This window comes from Engystomops pustulosus, chromosome 9 (genome assembly GCF_040894005.1).
Source record: "Engystomops pustulosus chromosome 9, aEngPut4.maternal, whole genome shotgun sequence".
In the NCBI taxonomy this organism is placed as follows: Eukaryota; Metazoa; Chordata; class Amphibia; order Anura; family Leptodactylidae; genus Engystomops; species Engystomops pustulosus.
The window spans coordinates 90793254-90809537 of NC_092419.1; the positions used below are offsets into that span (position 1 = coordinate 90793254).

The 16284-nt window shown below is 44.6% G+C and overlaps 1 protein-coding gene across 2 annotated transcripts in view; it reads left to right on the forward strand.

Moving 5' to 3' along the window:
• Nucleotides 1-16284, forward strand: part of CRB2 (crumbs cell polarity complex component 2) — a 71125-nt gene that overhangs the window by 18027 nt on the left and 36814 nt on the right. For both annotated transcript variants that reach the window (XM_072125547.1, XM_072125546.1), the window contains exons 2-6: nucleotides 1327-1989; nucleotides 8413-8608; nucleotides 8702-8841; nucleotides 11686-11868; nucleotides 12159-12272. In XM_072125547.1, the coding sequence (XP_071981648.1) occupies nucleotides 1327-1989; nucleotides 8413-8608; nucleotides 8702-8841; nucleotides 11686-11868; nucleotides 12159-12272 (1296 nt within the window). The remainder of the gene's footprint in view (nucleotides 1-1326; nucleotides 1990-8412; nucleotides 8609-8701; nucleotides 8842-11685; nucleotides 11869-12158; nucleotides 12273-16284) is intronic.

The window sequence follows — 16284 nt, forward strand, 5'->3', positions numbered from 1 at the left end:
GATCTCTCCCCATGTGTGAGCTGTGCCTTGTGTCTCCAGTCAGCACAGGTATCAGCATGGGGCACAGCAGGAGAGGTAACCCGGCCATACACCCAGGAGGCTCCTCTGCAGCCCCTGATAGTTGTGGTGGGGGGAGGATGGCAGCACAGTCAGAGGTCACATAGCTGCTGGGACATGACACAAGGCAGCAGCGGTCACCTCTACACTGACCATCTCCACATCAGGGGCAAGGGAGGACAACCACTTTCATCATATAGTAAGTAAGGTCAGTGCACTGTATGATGGAAGACAGTCATCAGGGCTTGTGTGTCATTTTTGTGACGTACAAGCCCTGAAATAATTGCAACGCCTTGCAAATCGCCAGACATTGCGATTATTTTGCTCCTCACACCTTCTCCATGCCAAGAGGGCATAAGGGAGATGCAGACAGCGGCGCCTGCGCCCTCGCTATAGCCTGTGAACTTTCCTGACTGAAAGTTCACAGGTTACTAAGCATTTCCACACCTGTCTGATTGTAACCGATCTATTACAATGTGTGATTTGCACATAGAAGTAGATGATCGGGAAAATCCCCATATACTGCCATACTGTAGAATGGCAGTACATGGTAGGATCAATCAGACAACCTACAGTTAAAGTACCCTAGAAGTTAAATAGTATACATATTTATTATTTAAACTATAAATATCACAAAATTATGTTTTTTTTGTCAAAGTGACACACCACCCGAGTTATGCTCGGTTTTTTGGCGAATTTTGACACACCAAGCTCAAAAGGTTGCCCATCACTGTCTTAGCGGATCAGTCGCAGCAACAGTCAACATAAGAACAATGGGTAAAAAAAAATGGATTACATTTAGTGAAGCCGTATTGTGTTGTTCTAAAAGCAGGTAGCACTCCCATTTACCGTAGATACCTGGAGTTCAGTCCGGTACAGCCATGGTACTGAAGGAAGCATGAGGGGTCTGTTCTTGGATTCAGTGGGGTCCCAGCAGTTGGATCCTCACAAATCAGATTTTTAGTCTCTCTCCTGTGGATAGGGGTTAGCAACTAAATTGGTACATCCCCTATAAGGATTAGCCAGAATGGAACCTATAAATTGCATTGTTCAGCACTTACATACCATTTATGTAGATAAAACCACTGTGACCCGGTGAGTAAATATATTTTCATAAGGAAATTTGATCCTAACGCAATTTTGTAAATTTTCTGAATGCAGTCGACATATGTATACATCTAGCTTCAAGGAATTGTCTTTTTCTGCTTGAATGCATCATGGTAGCGTGAACCAGACACGATAACATGTATTTCTCTCTGTGATCTCCAGGTTTGGCACAAGACTGTCTACTAACTCCCTGCCTGAATGGTGGCTCTTGCCAAGAGACGCTGGGTCAATGTCTGTGCCCCACAGAGCCTCCGGCCTACACTGGACCAGACTGTGGAGAATTATATAATGCATGTGATGTATTTCACTGCCCTAACAGCCACGTGTGTGTCCCTAACCCTGGATACCCAGATTACAAGTGTATCTGCAGCCCTGGATCTAACTGCACCATTGACTGTAACAATAACCCATGTGCCCTTCCAAACTCGCACTGCTCGGATGATGTTGGGGCATTCACCTGCACATGCCAAGCAGGATATAGTGGTCTGCAGTGCCAGCATAAAGGGTCACCGTGTGACTCCAACCCCTGTGACCACAATGCCCGGTGTGAGGCCACCACAGACAGTTACACGTGTCACTGCCCACCAGGCTACACAGGGCATCACTGTGAGAGTGTAGTAGGTGGCTGCTCATCAAACCCATGTCAGAATGATGCCATCTGTGTGGAGAAGGAAAACAAGTACTTTTGTTACTGTGTGCCAGGATTCCAAGGACATCATTGTGAAATAGATATAAACGAGTGTGCATCCAAGCCCTGCCAGAACAATGGCTCCTGCCTCAACCAGGTGGATAGTTATGCGTGTGACTGTGCCACTGGATACACAGGTGAGCATGAGACATCGCTGAGACTGTATATTATCCTTTATAGTAATATCATTATATACTGTGATGCAAGGACTCCGCTCCACTCCCTGGCATCTGCCCAGCGCAAGCGACCTTTTCCAGGAATCGAATACGTTTGTGTGCAGGGGCACTAGAAGTAAAGTAAAGTAACCCATGTGCAATCGCCCATGGTTCGCCCCTGTGCAATTTGCTTCCGTTTCAAAATGGAATCAAAACGCTATCATCTGACAGCACCCTCATGATCCATGCACACGTGGCGGAGCTGTGTCCCCATGTTAACACCACTGATGACACTTCCAGCAATGAAGAAAAACGCTTTCAAAGCTGGAAAACGCATAGTAACTTAAAAATGCATGCTTCAGGGCGCCACTTGTAACTGCACCCTAAGGGTGGGGTCACACGTGGCGTTCGAATCCGGTTTTGGCACGTTTTTAAGCATGCGCTTTCAGTCCGATGAAAAACACATGCATTTTTTGAAAACACATCCATTTTTGACAGTTTTTTGTCCATTTTTCCCCAATTATCTTAATTGGGAAACTGACAAAAATGGATGCGTTTTTTAACAGACTGAAAATGCATGCTTAAAAACGGGCCAAAAACTGATTCACAACACCAACCTGAGGGTGAAGACACACCCTCAGGCTGTTTTTGGGACGTTTTTAGTAGAGTGTTTTTTTATGATTGGAAAAAACGCATGCATTTTTCAAAAACGCATGTGTTTTTTACGATCTGAAAACGCACTAAAAACTAAAAACGGCCCAAAAACAGCCTAAAAACGCCATGTGTGTCTTCACCCTGAGTGTGGTGCTTAAACTTTCAGGTGCAAATTACTTCTGACAGATTGATATATCTCCCCCAATGAGTTTCAGGGTACGGTCAACGCTAGTGCAGGGAGCCATGCATCATACCGAAAACAATTAGATCGGGCTAACGCATGCGCTTGTAAATGCAGCACTAGCGGTACATATGGCGGTACCCTTTTGAAGCACAATTCAAAGGGAAAGGGCAGAGGCTTTGGTTTTGGGTTGAGCCCCATCCACTTGCATATGCATTTTGTGTTTCTAAACAAGTGAATAAAACCAAAGGTTGTGGTCACAAGGTGCGTTCTCGATCCGTCACAACAACATTTTAATGAGTATCAGCTGTAGCTGTGATCAGGGGTTGGATATATAAACGCTTTCTTATCTTGTGGGTTTGGGGGATTGTGGATTGCCCTTTTAGGTAATTTTATATTATATATATAAAATAATAATAGGTATCAGCAGCATCTGACAGATCCTTCTACTCTCATGTATACAATGTCCACCATGTGCAGGAGTAGTGTCCTTGTGGTGTAGAATCCAGGCCTTTGTTTCCTGCAGCCCCTCGCTGCCCACCACAGCCCAGCACTGTCAGGCAGAGGAGTGACCGCTATACTAGTGTGGGAACGAGAGGTGCGCAGGCCAAGAATGCTTTTTGTGATCAATCATTGTACAAGGATTGTAACATTTCTGAAAGTTACAGAACTAACCTAATCCTCTTAGGCAAGCAGATGCAGAGGCACAGGAGAGGTAGTGGATGAGAAAGAAGATCTACACTTCAAAATTTTGGTGCCAGAAAATACTATATAATAGGCACGGCCATGACTGACCAGTGATCCTTGGGCTGTGTTCACTCGAGGCATTTACATTGCATTTTGAAATGCAATATAACAGCTGAGGAGAGATTTGCCTCAAGGTTAACACAAAGCATTTGCATCTTGTTAACATTGCAATTTCAAAACATGTTAACACAATGTTTACACTGTAAGACGCACTATGTAGCAGATGGACATACAGTACAGACCAAAAGTTTGGACACACCTTCTCAATCAAAGAGTTACTATAAAAATTGGAAATTCACACTGGGGGCATCAAAACTATGAATTAACACATGTGGAATTATATACTTGGCAAAAAAGTGTGACACTTAAAATATGTCTTCTATTCTGGGTTCTTCAAAGTAGCTAACTTTTTGCTTTAATTACTGCTTTGCACAATCTTCGTATTCTCGTGATGAGCTTCAAGAGGTAGTGACCTGAAATGGTCTCCCAACAGTCTTTCGATATGATTCTTTTGTACACAGTGCTCAGCATATTGTTACAACCGATAGGGATACAGCACGGTTACGTACAGTTGCATACATGTTACACAGACTAAGATTTCTTGCTTGTTGCTTACTTGCTTCATGTTATTATTTACATGCATACAATATAGACAGATACAATAGTAGACAATACTAAAGGTTACAAACGGCTACTACTGTGTTCTGGGTAGCAGTGAAACCAGCATTGGTCGGGAGGGACACTGTCCATTACTGCTGAGGTGACATTGTGGTGGTGCATTAAGCTGCCTGGCTGACAACCACCAGCCACTGGATACCACATATCCTCTCCCATTCAGGGTTGATACACACGGGTGGATGAGACCAGACGCAACAGGGTTAAGTGGGGAGCGCTCACATTTTTAGACTCGCATTTTAGCATCAAGTACAATGTGCAGTTATAGTATCGTTGCTCTGGTGCACCTGAAATCACACACTCCAACATACTCTATTTTCTAGGTGGTCAGTTGTGGTGAAGTAGGCATGTGGCATCAATGGCGTGGACTCTCACATCTCAGCAGCGTCTGTGTCTTGTGGTGGTGCCTAGTGCTGCAGGGTTTTAAGTTCTATCGGGTGAGGGGCCTCACCACGTGCATCCCCAAATCCTTTGCGCCTGACAGGGCACACCTGTGATGTGAAAATCTTTTCAGGTGACTACCTCTTGCAGCTCATCAAGAGAATGCCAAGAGTGTGCAAAGCAGTAATCAAAGCAAAAGGAACCTAGAATATAAGACATATTTTCAGTAGTTTCACACTTTTGTGTTAAGTATATAATTCCACATGTGTAAATTCATAGTTTTGATGTCTTCAGTGTGACTCTACAATTTTTATAGTCATGAAAAACTCTTTGAATGAGAAGGTGTGTCCAAACTTTTGGTCTGTAATGTACATGAAGTCCCATTTAGGGTGCGGTTTCTCGTTGCATTCTAGGTGTGTTCTTAAATCTACTAAAAACACATGTGTTTTTGCATGTTACCATGCGTTTGGCTGGTCTGAATCCACTGTATTTGCAGTGCATTTAAAAATTCACGAAGAATGGGCCCTGTGACCGCACCCTCACTTGCAGTGGCCTCTGCACCAATTTCAAGATAATATTTTGTCTTCATGGTATGGCCACATGTTTGTATTGTGTTTACAAATGCAATGCAAACGCCCAAGGATGTGGCTCTGCCCAATCGCATATGTGTTTCAAAGCAAATGCTTGTGATCGATAACCAGCACCCGTTGTCTTGCGTTGTTTAAACATGTGAACGCATCCTGAGAGAATGTGATGAGGCCGGCCACCTACTTTTACCTTCCTGTATTAGAACAGATTTAATGGTTCAACAACAGCAGCCTCTAATAACCGCTGCTTTATGAGCCATCACCATGATGGGAGTGCAGCCGCAGACGGTCTCTCCTCATCCCAGCTTCTGACCACATTCCCACCATTGTGTGGTTTCCTCCTGATTTGGTCACATAGCCAATAAAATTTACTGGTTAATTAAGTCTCACAGCGAGAATAATCTAAATGGTCCTAGAAGCTGCCCCTGTCAGGACGAGGTTTAAGAGCAGAACCAAGTCCAACATTGCCATACAAACCTTGAGTCTCAATAATGGTTAGTGTTTAAAATACACAAATTGTACATTAACATAGAAGATAAAATACTGCTATATAGCGCACATAGAAGATAAAATACTGCTATATAGCGCACATAGAAGATAAAATACTGCTATATAGCGCACATAGAAGATAAAATACTGCTATATAGCGCACATAGAAGATAAAATACTGCTATATAGCGCACATAGAAGATAAAATACTGCTATATAGCGCACATAGAAGATAAAATACTGCTATATAGCGCACATAGAAGATAAAATACTGCTATATAGCGCACACAGAAGATAAAATACTGCTCTATAGCGCACACAACTACGTAACCAAACAGCATCTTAATAATCCATTACACAAAATTCTCATATTTTACTGTACATGGCCCCAAAGTAATACGTACACCTACACAACTAACCAAAATGTAGAATGTTAAGTACTGACTTTATGTTATGAAATGTCCAGCTATGTAAATGTTTTAATCTCCAAAACTGAGGCTTCACCTTAAAGGAAACCTACCATTTGATTTAATGCATTATGAAGCAAACCTACCTGTAGCTACACTTGTGCAGGATCATATCTTGGTTAATCTCTGTTCTGAGTGGTTTTGCTGATGAAACAAATATAACATTATGATAATGAAGCTTTGTCGCTTCTATGGCTGCTTCAGTGCTTCTCCTAGCAGTGAGTTTTTCTCAGCAAGAGAGGATGATGTAATCCCTGTGTTGTGCCTGAAGGCAGAATAATCAATTGCTGCACTATATCCCAGCTGCTGTGTATGAGTGATCCAGCTCAGGTTGATTAGTCATGTCTTGACTAATTTCCATTTGTAATTACAATACATCCCGTATGTAATGTGTTTATGTCAGCCAGCCTGACCCAGCTTACCTAAGGTCCTGAATGTTATAATAGTTTTTTCAGCAAAACCACTCAGCTCAGGTATTAACCAAGATATGATCCTGAATCAGTGTAGCTACAGCATTCTCAAGGCGTGTTTGCTTCATAATGCATCAAATCAAATGGTAGGTTTCCTTTAAAGTTGTTGTCCACTTACAGAAAATAATTGAAATGGTTTGTGTAATGAAAAGTTATACAATTTTCCAATATACTTTGTGCACCAATTCCTCACAGTTTTCTAGATCTCTGCTTTCTGTCATCCTATAGGAAGCTTCTATGTTTACTTCCAGTGGATAAAAACCGGAGAGTAATCAGAGCTGTGTGATATATTAAGCCGTGCACCTGTGTGACATCACATGATCAGGGATGTAATGAGCCATGCACCTGTGTGACATCACATGACCAGAAATGTAATAAGGCCTGCACCTGTGTGACCATGGTCAGATTTCTGTCTATTGAAAGTAAACTTAGAAGCTTTCCATAGAACAACAGGAAGCAGAGATCTATAAAAATGTGAAGGAATTGATACAAAAAGTATGTTGGAAAAATTGTATAATGTTTTGTTACACAAACCATATCAAGTATTTGCTGAACGAGGACAACCCCTTTAATTTTGCGAATGACCAAGTTAATAGCACTCCAGAATTTGGTACATAATGGATGGTGTAGTAAGAATTTACAGTGATCTTTATATCGATTACAATTTTACAAAAGTGTCTCCTTAGAGCTGTATACTGTGCAGTCACATTTAGTCATTTCATGGTATTATACCGCCACCTGCTGCCACAAGATGTGCACTACACATGCAGTGTTATCTGATGTGACATTACTGATGTTCAATTATTTCATGATATAGCCTTCATCTTAAATGGAACAGCTCAGCACAGATTATCCACAATTGTTATTGCTTGACATAAGTTCTGAAACAGCTGTGGCACCAGCACCAAAATGTACTATTATGGTTAATATTAACTATTACAGTAATGTGAGGACATTCCTCCATTGCTCCAAATCCAGCTACAATCCTGGAATATAAAAAAAGCAATTTACAGTTCTGCTGCTACTAACATACACAAAGGTAAAATTAACACATCTCTCCAGGGACAATACCTAACATTGTTTGCTGCTTTATGTGGTCAGAACTGATGACTGATTCCCTTAGGATAGGGCTAACTTGCTGTGGGCGGCACGGTGGCTGAGTGAGTAGCACTTATGCCTTGCAGCGCTTGGGTCCTGGGTTCCAGGTCAACATCTGCAAAGAGTTTGTATGTTCTCTCTGTGTTTGCGTGGGTTTCCTCCGGGTACTCCAGTTTCCTCCCACACTCCAAAACATATTGGTAGGTTGTTTAGATTGTAAGCCCCATGGGGACAGGGACCAATTTGACATGCTTTGTGCAGCGCTGCGTAATCGGCAGGGGGCTCTGTGATGAGACCCCCGCAGATTACAAGAACGGGGATGCAGTTGACTGAGATTGCCGAGCGCTGTACTTGCCAATCTCTGTGTTCTCCATAGAGATGAACGGGGCAGCCCAGACATGCGTGTCCAGGCTCTCGGGGAGTCACAAGGGGTCTGACTGGGGTACATCGTACCCCATGTTCTCATGATCTGTGGGGGGCCCATCACTGAGACCCCCACCGATCAGTAAGTTGGGCTCTATCCTGTGGTTAGGGCCTAATTTGTTTTGTTGGAAACCCTTTTAAGATCCTACAGGCTTGGCACTGGTGAACATAACCCTGTATGACCTTCATGTAATGTGACCTCATTCTAATGTGATCCTTCTTTATTTCCAAAGGTGTCAACTGTGAGACGGAGATTGACGAGTGTCAGTCCAACCCCTGCCAGAATGGCGCCACGTGCCAGGATCACATCGGCCTCTTCACCTGTGATTGCCCCGCAGGGTATGAAGGACTCTTGTGCCATCTAGATATTGACGAGTGCCAAAGCCAGCCGTGTGAGCATGGGGGGCTGTGCATCGATGCCATTAACAGGTAGCCTGATCCTCTGTGCAAATTTATTACTCCATTTATAACCACATAAAGAGGTGAACAGTCAGCTACATAACCTACTGCTCTCCATTACAGGTTCTATTGTAACTGCACCGACACAGGCTTTGTAGGAGAGACGTGTGAGGTAGACATCCCGGAGTGCGCCTCCAACCCCTGTATGAATAATGCCTCCTGCCAGGAAGGGGTCAAAGGCTATACATGTCTCTGCTGGGCAGGTATGTGCTTATATGTGCAGATAATCTCACAATCCATAAATTTTGTGAGAAGACCTGCAATCATGGGTGTACATAATACAGGCAGTCAAGGCATTCCTTTAATACATTTAATAGATTAAAGTGTCCTATCTGCAGGCAACAAGTTATAGATAAGGAGAAGCGGAGCAGATTGAAGGCAGCATGTCATAGAGCAGGAGGAGCAGAGCAGATTGTACAGTGTCCTATCTGCAGGCAACAAGTTGTAGAGCAGAAGGTGCTGATCAGATTAAACCGTGTCCTATCTGCAGGCAGCATGTTATACTGCTGGGGTAGCTGAGCAGATTGTAGACAGTATTTAATAGAGGAGATAGAGCTGAGCAATTTACATATAGGGGCAGATTTACTTACCCGGTCCGTTCGCGATCCAGCGGTGCGTTCTCTGCGGTGGATTCGGGTCCGGCCAGGATTTAATAAGGTAGTTCCTCCGCCGTCCACCAGGTGGCGCTGCTGCGCTGAAAGTCATCTCATCGCGCCGGAATGCACCACCTCGGACCAGGTGAAGGTAAGCGCTCCCCAAGCGACACTTTTTCGGTTTTTAAATGCGGCGGTTTTTCCGAATACGTCGGGTTTTCGTTCGGCCACGCCCCCGATTTCCGTCGTGCGCATGCCGGCGCCGATGCGCCACAATCCGATCGCGTGCGCCACAATCCCGGGGCAATTCAGGTACAATCGCCGCAAATCGGAAATATTCGGGTAACACGTCGGGAAAACGTGAATCGGGCCCTTAATAAATGACCCCCATAGTGTCCTGTCTGTAGGCATCATGATGTAGAATAGGAGGAGCTTAGCAAATTGTATATTGTGTCCGATCTATAGACGGCATGTCATAGAGCAAAAGGAGCTGAGCACATTGTGCAACACCCTCGCCGATGCAATGGCGAAGGAGTGCTTGCGAATAAGCTCCACAGCATGTCATCACATCACACAGGGGACATTGCAGTGGTTAATCCTGCCTGGCAAGGCAAAAGTTAACTTTGTGTATGATGCAAGATGTGTATAAACCTATCATCCAATGTCTTGTATTATATCCTGTCCTCTGTAAGCTGAGATGTGATTGGAGGAGCTGCCACCACCTGACCAAGGGGAGATAATAAAACCCCTGGCCAGGAATGTTCTAGAGGAGTCTCTCTCAGGAGAGAGAGGAGAGCAGTCTCTCCCAGAAGGGAGAAGAGACCAGTCCTGGTGAGACCTGAGGGTCTGCAGGACACCAGCTAGAGATCTAGTCAGCCAGCATACCAGATAAGAGCAGGAAGAGCTTAGCCCCTGCTTCTGAAGAGTGGAGCTAATAAATTAGCTAGTATAGTGAGGAAAGGGGTATCATCCTACCTTCAAGGGTGATACCTGAAGCACTCCAGGACGAGCTGAAGCTTCCTATTAGGACACAGCTACCTCCCAGCCTGCCCTCTGCATCCAGGCTGGTGAACTACCTCCTGTGGCTTCCTCCAAAAGCATCTCAGTACTCCATCACTCTGTTAAAGGCACGTTGCTGAAGTTCCTGTCGGTTCCAATAAAGAACTGTAAGTTGTTTTTGTTCAACCTCTGCCTCCGTCTGGTCCCTGCTACTACAGCTGCCATCCTCACAGGCACCCTGTCCACTACCCAGAGACTCAAACTCTAGACACCAAAGGGTTGCCCCAGGGAGATCCGCTACAGCAGCCTCTCCCTCATCATTTCTTGCCAACACCACCCTGCTGGAGACCTGCCAGGCTGTAGGACAGCCCTCCGGTTCCCCATACCAAGCACCGTGACACAAGCGTGCCTAGGCCGCAACCGCCAGCCACTCAGGTACTGCGGGCCCAGACTGTCTCCAGGCCCCAAGAAAAGGCTAGGCCCCGGTGGGGGATGTTGCAATTGTATATAGTGTCCTATTGTGGGCAGCCTATTAGAGAGCAGGGGATGCTGCATAACAGATTGTACAGTGCCCTATCTGCTGGTAGCATTTTATACAGGAGTCAAAGCTGAGCACATTGTAGGCCGCTTGTTATAGAGCAGCAGTAGCTGTGCACTTTGTTTGTAGTGAACAGAAGGAGCTTAGCTGGCTGTTTATAGTGTCCTATATGTAGGCAGAATGCTATAGAGCAGGAGGGGATGCACAGATTCTACATAGTGTCCTTTCTTCAGGCAGCATATTACACAGCAGGAGGTGCTGTGCAGATTGTAGATGGTGTACTATCTGAAGGCAGCAATCATATAAGCCAACTAATACGAGGTGCAAAGTACGACTAGACAGTCTTATACTAGGATAGATCATCCAGCATCAGACTTTTATATTGGGTGGCACGGTGGCTGAGTGAGTAGCACTTCTGCCTTGCAGCGCTGGGGCCCTGGGTTTGAATCCCACCCAGGTCAAATCTGCAAAGACTTTGTAAGATCTCTCTGTGTTTGCGTGGGTGTCCTCCGGTTTTTTCCCACACTCCAAAACATACTGTTAGGTTGTTTAGATTGTGAGCCCCATGGGGACAGGGACCAATCGACATGCTTTGTGCAGCGCTGCGTAATCTGTGTGCGCTATATGAATAATTAATTATAATAATAATAATTATTATTATTATTATTATTATTATTATTATTATTATTATTATTATTAGAATTCCAGAGAAGCTGTGCAGCATGAGAAAATGCTTAGAGGCAGAAGGGGATTATTGGATAAATTATTCATAGGTGATTGGCAGATAATTAAACTACATTTATTTAATCTATGCTGTATGTACCTATAATCTGTGGCGTAGGGTCTGTTTGTAGTGTGTGTGTGTGTGTGTGTGTGAAATACAACATATGTGTTAATGATCTCCCCTTGGTTTTTAGGATATACTGGAGACCACTGTGAGGTGGACATTGATGAATGTGCTGATGGTCCATGTCTACACGACTCCCTGTGTATGGAACGATCAAATCAGTCCCTTTATGGTTCGCAACCAGAGTTTAGCGCAGATTTCGGCTATGACGGCGCTGCGGGCTATGTGTGCAGGTGTCAGCCAGGATTCACAGGTAAGAAGCTTTCATTACACATTGGGGCTCATCCGCAGCACCAAACATCACACCGCCTTGTGTAAAGTGATATGGACCTGAATGGCGGTCAATATATTCTGCAGCCTATGGAGGTGCATGTACAGACCAGAGTAATGATGTAGTCATCCGTCATACAGTAAAAGTGAGGGCCCCGTGCACAAGAGCTTACGCTCTATAAGTACTGTGACTTATAATATTATATTGTGCTCACAAGCTGTAATGGGATGGACAAAGTAGATTGCTGCTGACCACATTGACTTCATTTCTAGGGGAAACTTGTTCTGTGAATATTGACGATTGTGACCCGATTCCATGTGAGAACGACGGAATCTGCATCGATCTGGTCAATGGATTCGCTTGTCTGTGTGCTCCTGGATACACTGGTAAGACATTTACATATACGTATTCTGTCTACTGCTCCGATATATAAGATGCTCCTGGCACCACTGTGTAGGTGTATGTGTAGGTTTTACACCCACTTGTGGCTTTTGCTTCTGTGATTGCTGAGGCTATGTCCTCCAGATGGTGAACCTGTCCTATACATAGTGAACGCTTTATGATGGTGATCACTCATTTATGAGGTCAAGTACTGCAGCATCTACACTTCATACCAAGTACAGCGCCATACATTGTACAGAGGCTGGGGTTGGTATTGCAACTCAGTATCATGACTTCAATGTCACTCCTAGTACCATAACATGGCATCTGAAAAAGAACATACTAAATTCTTTTAGGGATTGTCTGTAGGGATCTCCTCTGTCTATGTTGGGAGGTACAAAAGTGGTCGTGCTTTCTCTGGGGGGCGGGCGCTCTCTCTGGGGGCCGGGCGCTCTCCTGATTGACTCAAGGTAGGCTGACCCCATTATTATTCTGCACCCATTACCAATAATATCTTGTCATGTTATACTACTAATACGTGATAGAAGTCTCTGATAAAGGTGAACTCATAACATGTAACAGATGTGGACTATCACACCGGTGCCTCATTCTGTGGATACGAGGTGCAGGCCTTAGGGAAACATATTTTCTGTAATGCAAGGAAATGAGGTCTTAAGAACAAGGCATTCGGCTCGAAGTTTCAGACTGTGACCAGTGGAGGAGTCTGCCATCCCCGCCCTGCGTCCTGTCCTGCCATGTCAGCGATCCTGGGGGCACCAGAGGTGGGGAATGCAGTGGGAGCCGCTGGATATAAACAATTCATCCTGAAGGAACACGATGATGTAGAGGTTAATGGGTTGAGATGGTTACTCTCTCTTGTGTCTTTGCCACTGTCTTATGAGTCTAGATTGGCTACATATTAGATGGAATTAATACATTTGCACAATAAAGGTACATCAATGCAGCGACACAGACCAAAAGTGGCAACGCGAAATTGAGAAAGGATCTAAAATGTCAGGAGAGGAGAGAAATTTTATAAAATTATTCATAAAAACAGTTCAATTGTTGAATGTTCTCTCTGTGTTTGCGTGGGTTTCCTCCAGGTTCTCCGGTTTCCTCCCACACTACAAAAACATACTGTTAGGTTGTTTAGATTGTGAGCCCCATGGGGACAGGGACCAATTTGACATGCTTTGTGCAGCGCTGCATAATCTGTAGGCGCTATATAAATAAAGAATTATTATTATAAGGGTAATTACTAAATATAATAGCCAGGAGAGTCCACATGCATTCAGCACCAAATATACATACAACGTCGGATTATGGGTAGGGCTACCGGGGAACGCACCACAAGGCCTTCATCACTTTACCTCTTCAGGGGGCCCCTACCAGCAGCAACATGTTAGCGACCTCACAGAGTCAGCTCATCATTGGCGCTCTTGGAACGTCAGCATCATGCCAGCCTGGAGCTCCGACCTCTCTAATAATGAGTCGGTTTTTGTATATAATCACTTGCATGCTCTTCTATCAGCCACACATGCAATGACTCTGCAGTCGGCGCTGGCAGTGAGGTATAATACATAACTCTCTCACGCTGTTTTACAATTACCTAGGGGGGATATTCAGTAATTATATTTTAAATTAACTGAAATGAAACTAATTGTTTATAATTTGCGCAGTGTCAATCGTAGTGGTCCTGTACCTTTAAGTGAACATGAGCCACAGGTTTAGTGAGCAACGCGAGGCCTGGAATAAACAGTGTGGCCTGACAAGCAAATAAAGCTGCTAATCCCCTGCGCTCTGTCCATTAATCCCTCCAGAGTCAGCTTATTAGTTCATATTAGGATCACAGACCCTTCACCATGAGAAGAACACTGAGCAGGGTGGGAGATTGTGCCGCTGTGACACTTACGGGTACGACTGGACCCCCCCCCCCCCTTCCTGTATCGACACTTAAAATGGCTTCTACAAGTTTCCAAGTTAACCCCTTTTTCTATAAATAGGGGTTTACAAGCTTATCAGTGAGCGTATGAATGTCATGAGATCAGGAACCCCAGAAATATGGAGACCCAGGTCCTGTTATCACTTATGAATTGAGTGAAAGGTGGAGTATGGATCCTGATGCTATATTGAATAATATAGGAGTTTGGGCTATTGCAGAGCACAGCGCTCAGGTATCTCCAGCACTTTCAGTGCCTGAGGTAGCTGAGCGCCATGCTCTGCAGTTTACCACACTCCCATAATATTGCATGGAGCAGTGGGACACATTCACGGGAGCTCTGTTCTCATGATCGCTGCTGGTTCCACCATTCACATCCCAACAATCGGCTTGTTATCCCTTATCCTTTCCATAACATGCCACCTTGGTTCATCCCTTTTAACACAGGATTGAACGAAGACGTTCATTTATATCCGGTGATAAAATACTTCTCTGCGCTTTCTGATTCTCTGATGGATAAGATGAAATAAAGGGCGACCACAGTGTGAACATAGCCTTGGCTTAGGGTGGTACAGCCCTTACGTGTACATAGAGAAATGATGATCTATATTACACACAATGGGATCTTCACTTTAGTCAATGGAAAGTTTGGTTTAAATGGACACTGACTTTTTGCCAGTCTTTGTCTATCTTTGTAAGACATCTTACCAGAGAAAAATGCTCCATGCACCATGGCTCTGGAGATGACTCCACTATGGCAATCCTCAGCAACATGTGTGCCATAAAGTGATGCCTTGTCATGTAGTCATTATAGACAGAAAAGTCAAGTTAAGAAAAGTTTTTTCTTTTTTGATCTTTATTGGAGGGTATCACAAATACAAAAAAATCTAAAATCAGCAAACATTAAATACATACTCATGTCAAGTTCTAAAAGTCAACGCTCTTAAGTTAGTCTAACCCTCCCCCACCCCTCCCTCCCCTTCCGGCCAGGTGAAAAAAGGAAAAAGAATAAGAAAATATATAAGTCACAATTCTTGGAACTCCCCCCCCCCCCCACCATCCAAATCTTACTCCATCTATATAAAGCTATATATGGTATAGCTGATTTTTTTTTCCCAAGCTTTTACCTTTCTGATCAGCTCTATCCATTCCCTAAAGGATGGGGTTTGCATTTTCTTGCTATCCCCAGTCTTGCCAATAATAACTGTCTCTTTCCCAGGTCCCGTCCCTCTTAACCAGGGGTCAGGAACCTTTTTGGCTGAGAGAGCCATGAATGTCACATATTTTAAAATGTTATTCTGTAAGAGCCGTACAATATGCACATGCCCCCCAGTAGATAGGTGGTCCCAGTGTTACGGGTGCATACCCGTGCCCCTCTCTGTGGTGGCGCCCCTTTCCGAGCTCAATCACCTCTCCACGCGCCGGCACTTGCAAATGTAGAGCGCCGCTGATTGGTCCCAGGTGTCTGCTTTGCTTATCATCATTCATGGTGGTCCAAGGGGTTCATTACTCCAAATCCTGACACCCACCACATGCCTCCCAGTAGATAGGTAGTCCCACCACATGCCTCCCAGTAGATGGGTAGCCACAGCACATGCTCCCCGGTAGATAGGTAGTCACAGCACATGCCCCACAATAGCTAGCCACAGCACATGCTCCCCGGTAGATAGGTAGTCACAGCACATGCCCCAAAATAGCTAGCCACAGCACATGCTCCCCGGTAGATAGCTAGCCACAGCACATGCCCCACAATAGATAGCCACAGCACATGCTCCCCAGTAGATAGGTAGCCACAGCACATGCTCCCCGGTAGATAGGTAGTCACAGCAAAAAAACCAAAAAAAAAAAAAAAGAATATTCACTTACCAGTGCTCCCTGCAGCCAGCTCCTCATTGCTCCCACACTCTTCTCTTTGACCCAGGCTTAGACTATGGCCACGATAGCACCCACGATAGCAGCCATCACTATTTATTACAGATCTGTCTGAGAGCCAGATGCAGCCAACAAAAGAGCTGTATCTGGCTCCCGAGCCGTAGGTTCCCTACCCCTGCTCTAAACTTTATACCCCCAGGATAGAC